The sequence below is a fragment of the Cricetulus griseus genome, chromosome 3 (genome assembly GCF_003668045.3).
Source record: "Cricetulus griseus strain 17A/GY chromosome 3, alternate assembly CriGri-PICRH-1.0, whole genome shotgun sequence".
NCBI classification, from domain to species: Eukaryota; Metazoa; Chordata; class Mammalia; order Rodentia; family Cricetidae; genus Cricetulus; species Cricetulus griseus.
The window spans coordinates 282,707,901-282,716,537 of NC_048596.1; the positions used below are offsets into that span (position 1 = coordinate 282,707,901).

Sequence of the window (8,637 nt, forward strand, 5' to 3'; positions counted from 1 at the left end):
AGCAAGTAGGATTGAATTTAGAGAAATTGAACCCATATGAATGAGGGTTTTCATGTAATTAAAGAAAAGCATGAAATCAAAAAGGGTTACCTTATCAATGAATACCTAGGACTTTTGTCCATAAAACAAAATAGAGACATCATAATGCTTGAACAGATTATTGCCACTTGCCAGATACTTTCCTCTCCAGAATCTAGTGTAGCAAAATTGTGCTGGCTGAAGATCTTACCATATTCTTTATACTAAGATTCCCTTCAGTACAAATTTTCTCAGGCCCTCAAAGATTATTGTAATATGCAAAGTATACAACTTTAACACACTGCTTACATTTATAGGATTTCTCTGCAGTTTAATTTTTTTCATGATTTTAAAGATTGAGGATAAATACAAATGCTTTACCACATTGGTTATATTCACAGAGTCTCCAGTATGGATCTTTGATGAGTTCTTTTGCACCTGCAGTCTAACACCAGTTCATAAAGCCATGCTCTCCTTCCCACAGTGCAAGCTGCAACAACATTGGCTCCATGCTAGAGGTCTGCCCACTGGCCAGAGCCTCCCAGCAGACTAAAGACCTGTCCTACTCAGTAACAATATGTTCCTTTCTGTCATTCTTCAAAAAAGAAATTAGCTACAAATATGATCACAAGCATGAAGCCTAACACTGGACTGTGGTCAAGCTACCAGATGCCATACCCAAAACAAAGTACACTCTCATTTTCCATGGAGGTAATTAGCAATTATATCAGCTGAGCCTGATCTAGAGCACCTCTCTGGGTCAGCTGTCTCCTCCCCCTCCTTTTCCTTCAAATCTTTCTTAAACAATCACTCATTGATATTTCCACTCAACCAATTCTCCACTGAATAGCTTAAAAAATAATCTACAACTTATTGTCATCCATGGACCTTTTTACAAAATGACTCTCTGACTGATTTTATCAAAAGGAAGTCTAAGGCTGGAGATGTGTGTAACATAGTGGCAGAGCAAATGCTTAACCTGGAATGAGACCTTTGTTTCCATCTCCAACATAACTTAAAAGAGAAAATTAAATTGTGGAAGTCTGTATTTCTACTACCCTACATAGAGGCTGGCTCAGCAACTTGTTCTGACCAACAGAAGTTAAGGGAAACAACATAGGCCTGTGAACTTAAACATGTTTAGTTCAAGACCACCATGTGGAAAAGTGTCTTGTAGTCTCAGGAAGGTGAGAGCATGGAAGACTTTTCCCATTAACGCTTACAGTAGCGATCAACAAGTTGTCATACATTCCAGGTGGTGATCTAAGATGGCCCATTCCTGTCAAGCTTCCAGATATACAGAATAACATGAAACCAGCAGAATCCTGATCTGAAATCCACTCAAATTAGTACCTCCAAAAGAACAACTAAAAAAAGGAGGTTGATTTAAGCATCGAAGTCAAAGCATAGTTTGTGCAGCAATTATTAACTACTAAAATCCTATCTGATGGGGAATGTACTTCTTTGTATGTTTATCTTATTGCTTGTTGAATAAAATACTGTTTGGCCAATGGCAAGCAAAACTAGGAGTCAAAGAGGATTCTGAGAAATGTAGTAGGGAAGTGATGATCCAAGCAGGAAGTGACATAGCAAGGAGACTCATATTTAGCAAGGAAACAGGAAGTGTTCTCTCTTTTCCCCTCCACTCCTGCTCCTGGGGAATGATGTGATCCACCAGCCAGGAGGGATGCCAGCAAGGCATCCGATAAGTCTTATAAAATATATAGATTTATGATAATTAAGAATGAACTAGCAGATGAGAATCCTAGTCGTTGGCCAAGCAGCATTGTACCTAATACAAGTTTCTGTGTATTCATTTGGGTCTAACTCGGGCAGGTGGCTGGCATAAAGCTCCCACATGGCGGTAGGGCCCGGCGGCTTTTGGCAGAAAGAATTATCATAACACCTATCTCTGCCATCATGATAAAGATGAAACTTTTAAATGAGTTACTGGTTATTGGTCCAGATGAATTATCTTTTCTACAAACATTTTCTCATAATTGTATTAGGTTAGATGTACTTTTAAAGTTGGATAGACAATGTATTCCTTAAATACTTATAATCATCACAACTTTTCAAACCAATGATTTACCACCAACCAAAAACTTTTAAGCAAACCATATCAAGAATTACTTTTGGCAATACTCCCTCTCTACCAACTTTCATTCCCAGCAAAAATAGTCACCCGCAAGTGACTAATCCAACACCTATTTGTTGAGCTCAATTAATATTAGCTAGATACAGAAGGACAAAGGTTCACAAAGAGAGAAATGATACAGGTCTCACTTCCTGGAAGGTAAAGTTAACAAGCAAATATACTCACTGAAATACAAGAAATATAGGCTAGTGACAGTATTAACAAAGGGCACTGAAAAAAATCCAGGCAAAAGAGACAGACCTGGCCTTAAACAAATCACATGATATATGCAATTATCTTACCATTTTGAGATAGAAGCAATTACCTACATTTTACAGATGAGAAAACTCAGGTGTAAACAATAAATGAGCTGGCACTCAATGAAGATGGTCACACACCTGCAGAGTGTGTGTTCCTATCAGTTACAGTATGCAATTTTACTTATACAACTTGATTATCTACAAATACAATCAGCATATACAGTGGCAGGTAGCCTGCACCCCAGAAACCTGAGCAAGAACTGACAGGAATCAACATTAGCCAGCTTCTCAAGTAAAGAAAAATTCAGATCTTCACTTACCATTCACCCTTATTTCTTACACTAAGAAGTCTGGCCTGGCTACTGTGAAAATGGGCAAAAGATCAGCCCCCAACAATGCTTTTATATGTTTCTCAACATAAACTGAAAAGTTCAGAAGTTGTGGGGCATTGACTTTTCTCAATCTTATCTGTCTTTTGGAAAAGACTGTTGTTCCACCCATGATCCCCAACTTAAGATCAAAAGTATACAGCAAATACCAATCCCTACCAGCATGGAAGACAAGAGAGAAGCTGTCATTTTTGTAGTATGCGTCAACAGCTTTTTGTCCTCCATGTCAGAGCCTGCTTTCTTTCTTTACAGGGTGCCCAACACTAAAGGACAGACAGCATGGCCACATCAGTTAGAGAATAAATTATATGCATTTTATGAGATAAGAGGTTATTCTTTTTTAAAGGGGGTAGGAGGGTAAAAATGTGTTGCTACTACTAGTAAAATGTTATAGCCCCTTGAAGTAGCCTATATTAATTTAAAGGAAAAAAAACTGTCCTCAGAACTCTGAATTTTATTTGATTGCAAATTTTGTAATATAAAATCAAAAAATTTAACCATGGAAAATGAAGTTCTACAAATCTATTCTAAGCTAGTTGCCTATAGCTAATATTGTATTTATTATATAGCCAAGCTTCCATAACTTGTAAGTTACATATCCATTTGCAGACTCAACTAAATATGAATTGAAACTATTAAGAAAGAATTAGAAATTCAGAAATTTTATCATCATTATTCCCTAAATAATATGATACAACAATTATTTACATAGCAATCATATTGTATTAAGTATTATAGTAATCCAGAGATGATATATATATATACACTTTGTGGCCTGATGAACTGTTACACAAGTATTAAAAAAAGAAAGTGTAAAATCAAATAATTACTGACAATAAATCATAAATAATTTTATTTTAAAACCAATCTTTGATGTACAAGACAGATATGCTTTACTTTTACTTAAAGAATAAAATGCCTGAATATGATATTCCATTATGCAGAGTTGATTTATATATTGACTTTATAATTGTCAATGCTGAGGCTGAAGAACACAAATTCAGGTCTGCATGCTTGGGCAGCAAACACGCTTTCCTACTGAGCCAACTTAAGAAACAACAATTGTCACCAGAATATTACTGATTTTCTGAATCTCCTCAACAGTGCTCTTTACTGAAATCCAAGTATTGGCTTCTGAAGTCCATTCTATGAACATCTTGAAATATTACACTAAACAGTATACTTTCTTTGAAATAAATCATTACTTGTCATCACATGCCCCACAATAAATGACTGCAAAACAAACTGGAGAGATGGCTTGAGCTGTGAAGAGCACTGATGCTCTTCCAGAATACCCTGATCTGATGATGCACAACCATCTATGTGTCCAGCTCCAAGGGATCCAATGCCTTCCTCTACCTCTGCATGCACCAGGCCCTCATTCAGTACATATGTATGTATGCAAGCAAAACACTCACACACATAAAATAGATTAATGCAAGTAAAATTAAATGATTGCAAAACAACTTCCTCTACTTGGCTATAAAGGTTATATAAAAGTCTATACTCAATAATTAAAATAGTTCTGATAAAGCACCTCAAACTGTGTGTGACTTCACAGCAAGAAAAGGATAGAAAGAATAATAAAATGTGAGCTTAACTGACCACTCTTTTATACAAAGGATCTCATCTATTTTTCAGATGTCTTATTGACAATGTTTTTCAAGTTCACATATCTTTCTGCCAAATGAGAGAAAAAAGATGCTGGTGGAATAAGAGTTCTGTGCCCAGGCAGTCTTTCCTATGATTAGTAGTAATAACAAAGAATCCAAAAGTATGAGTATACAGGAGCGAAAGAAAAAGAAAATTACTTGGGCCCTGCATATGCTAGTCATCTCATTTACTATAGGAAAAAACAAACAAACAAGAAGAAAAAAGAAAAAACAGTATTCTCATCAATCAATAGACTTTACCCAGAGATGAGGAGAGATCAGGAGGAATTTACCTTTGAAATAGGATAAGCATTAGGATCCAAAGAAAGGTTAAGAGTGAACAGAGTCTAGGTTACTTTGAGAAATATTCTACAAAAGATCCTGGGTGGCACTCATGTGCACACACATAGCCATACATATGCCAATAAACTTTTTAAAAATTACACATAAGAAATACCAAGAATATCCCCGAATATTCATTCTGGCCTTATCAGGTACTAGGTCACAGTAACTCTCACAAACTATGAGGTACACACTATTTGGTACACACTACAAGTTATGTAACTCAACCAAAGTAATATGGGCAATAAAGATGGAAACTAGAATTCCAAGCATGGTCACCTATAAGATTCTTCCCCTTGGCAGTTTACTTCCTGTTCTGCATTCCAAAGGGCTACAGAATATCAACTGAAGACAGGATTGGGAAATGTCACTACCAATCATATTAACATGCTAATTCTCACTAACCAGCAATATGAAGGAGAGCACACTGAGTCTCAAGCAACAGGGACAAAAAGTGCTGAGGAACTGAATCCTACAGATACAAAGGAGAGAACAAGAAGCTAGAATTTGTAGACATAGATGCAACATTGTAAATCTGGGAAGAGATGAAGGAAGACACTTCTTAGGCTACTGGCTTGGCCACTAGTTAGTAATTACTGTCAATCCACTGGTGGAGAACAAAAAGAGGAACTGGTGATTTAGTTTCATTTAAAGGGTAGGAAGATGTATTATATACTTAATGAGAAATACCAATTTTATACAGCTCACTTCACCAGGTAAGCTTTCCACATTAGAAAAGCTTTAGATATGAAAAAAAAAAAAAGATCCCTCCATTCTTCCTAAATACACTCTTATTTACACACTAGGCACTGAGTGGCAACACTCTGTACAATTAGGCCTAGAAACCAGCTCTAGTCTAGGTCTAATACATCAACGAAATGAATCACAAGACTGCAGACAAAACAAAACTCTAAGACCTGTACCTTGCAGACTTGTAAGACCTTACTAAATAATAAACAGCTGTGCTTTACCTCTATATTTTCAATGTATCAATAATGCCCTAAAATTCATTCCACATGCTGCTCCTAATTCTCCACCCTCCCAACTCTACCAAAGATGAATTGACATGAACCGAATATTTTTTGTAACCACTTAGTATTCTTTCACAGAAATTAAATGTGCAAGCTTAAACAGTAAAAAAAAAAAAAAATGGCAAAATTGACTGCATATATCGTTCTTGAAATTCCTACTTCTCATTGCACAAACTTTCCTATGGTAGCTTGACAGCTTGTACTCAGTTCGCTGCAACACATTTTTATGTTTTAGACCCTAAGTAGATCCTTTCCCGAAAATCCTATTTTACACTTAGGACTGAAGAAATGACATTTCTCTGCTTATTTTTCCACCAGAGAAAATCAAGGTGACACTGATCCAGACCCATCCTGTGAATTCATGCAAACGAAAATAAGCTTTCCCATGTTGCTGTCAAAGTCATCTCCACATAAGTATCCCTAGAGGAGATTAAGCTGAACTTACTCCTTCAGTTGCAGATACCATCAGCTTACTCTCAGTAGACCACACTCTGTTCTGCAGCCTAGAAGAATAGGAAGGTTGAGAAAGGCGCCTCCCACGTCTACCTCCAGCATCCCTGTAGGCTACTGGGGAGACTGAGCCAAATAATGTTTCTAAAGACCTCCCGATCCATTTGTCTAAATTGCTTGGGACAAAATCTGCGCCCAGAAGATTCTATCAAGTGACACAGAACGGAGAGCTCTTGAGATATTAAAATTACTTACGTTTCCTGTCCCATGTCTGGTGGCTTTTGAATCAATACCAAACTCTCCCAGAGCTTCGTCTATGGAAGTTACTAGGAGAGCTAGCTTTTCAATGAACCTGGGTTCTCCTCGAAAAGGCCGAAATTCCTGACCCCCGCCCGAGCCCAGGCAAAACTTACCCAGCTGCCGCTGGCGGCCTGAGCGCCTCCGCGCTTCTCAGGCATGGCTGAAGTCTTGGGTGAGGCCACCGCCTTCCACCCGGGCTCCTCCGGAGACTCCCTGTCCGTGCTCATGCCGCTGTCATGTCCGAGCAGGTTGGGGTCGCTCCAAGACAATGGTGACGCCGCAACGGCGGCGGCTGCGGCGGCGCCCGCGTCTTCATGGGCTCCGCGGTCCGCGGCGGCCTGACACTCAGGCGGCGGCGCCAGTGGCCACGCCGAGCCTGCAGCCGTGCAGGAAGCGAACAGGACCCGTAACTATGCGATCGTGGTCCGTGAACACAGATCCCCGACACCGGCAGCTCCGGATCAGTCTGGGGACTGCGACCGCCCAAAGCACTAAGCTAAGGCGGCTCCCGCCTAGAACGCCCACCCCTCCCAAGTAGCGCAACCAAGCTCCGCCCCGTCTGCGTAGCGCATCGAAAATACGTCATCTCTTAGGGACTGCAGGCCTGTTGCTTTTCCCGAGACTGAAAAGACCCAAGGCCTCCTGATTTGGCTAGAGTGGACAGTGAACGTGAGAGATCGCCTGTTTCCTTCTATCCAGGACTAGGATTCCAAGTGCACGCCTTCCTTATTATGTGGGTTTTAGGGATCTTGCTTGGGTCCTCAGGCACCTTAGGAAGTGAGTTGTTTCCCTCCAGCATGAAATGATAATCGATAATAATTATAAAACTGCGCAACCGGATACACAAACCCTGGATCTCGAATCCTGAAATGGGAAAGTGATATGCAAAAGGAGGATTTCAAAAGCCTCCAACCTTGTGCTGATTAACAGAAAATTCCACAGTGTATATTGCTCAGTGGTAGAGCATTTGCAGGTTCTCTAGGCTCTGGGTTCAATCATCAATAAACACACACACATATACAGAGAGAGAGAGAGAGAGAGAGAGAGAGAGAGAGAGAGAGAGAGAGAGAGAGACCAATCAAACAAAAAAAAAAGCCCTAAATATTCCCCATATACAGGCCAGGCAGGTCTTAAATATATGATGACCCTACTTCATTCTCCCCATTTGCTGGGTGTAGGTCAGCCACCACCCAGGACATTGTTCTCAACTCTTAAATATAACTGGAGATTGAAAGACCCCCGAAGAGGTACTTTCGTAGAGGGAGACCCACACACCCAGGAATCAGCGAGGCCACGAACTGGATGCAAAAAACAAGAGGCTTTATTGGAGACGCGGGTACCCGGGGCGACTTAGCCTTTGTGTGGCTAAGCGCGCCGAGCCAAGGGAAAGGGGTCCTTATATAGGGAAAAAGGCGCAAGCTAGGAGCAGGGATTCTATTGGATAATTCTAATGAGGCATTATACAGAGCTATTCCCATTGGTCAATGTATATGAGGCGCTATACAGGGTTATTCAAATGAGGCAAAGTACAGAGTTATTCAAATGAGGTGAAACATAGAGTCTTTCAAATGAGGCGAAATACAGAATCATTTCCATTGGATGGTTCAAATGAGACACAGAGCCATTCCAGATCAGCATATTCTCAAGGTCTGGTGTCTGGTACAACAGACTCAATTCCCCCCCCCCTTCCTGATGGCTGACCTTGGGGGCGGAGACCTTGGGACGGAGTGTTTCTCTTCGGGCGGGGGCTCAGGGGCAGGGCTTCAGGCCTGGCTCACTTGGTGTTCGTTCTCGTGCCGGCCCACCTGGTGCTCGCCCTCGTGCCGGCCCACCCGGTGCTCATTCTCGGGCCTGCCCACCTGGTGCTCGTTGCTCGGCCCCAGCCCCGAGGCGCGGTGCCAGGCGGGGCGGGCCGGGGGCGCGAGCCCTGCCGAGGTGAAGGCTTGGGAGGCTCCGGCAGCTTCGGGGCAGGGGGCTCAGGGGCATTTCGAGCGGGTCTTTCAGAGATGATATGTTATAGAAGTCAGGCACGTGTTTTGTAAATTAAATTATTGTATT

The 8,637-nt window shown here is 41.0% G+C and overlaps 1 protein-coding gene across 1 annotated transcript in view; it reads right to left on the minus strand.

The window, feature by feature from the left end:
- The window catches only part of LOC100761126 (zinc finger protein 431), a 30,044-nt gene extending 22,918 nt beyond the window's left edge, over window positions 1–7,126 (minus strand). The window contains exon 1 of the mRNA XM_027409621.2: window positions 6,693–7,126. Coding sequence (XP_027265422.1) covers window positions 6,693–6,806 — 114 coding nt within the window. The 5' untranslated portion in view covers window positions 6,807–7,126. The remainder of the gene's footprint in view (window positions 1–6,692) is intronic.
- Window positions 7,127–8,637: the final 1,511 nt, after the last annotated feature.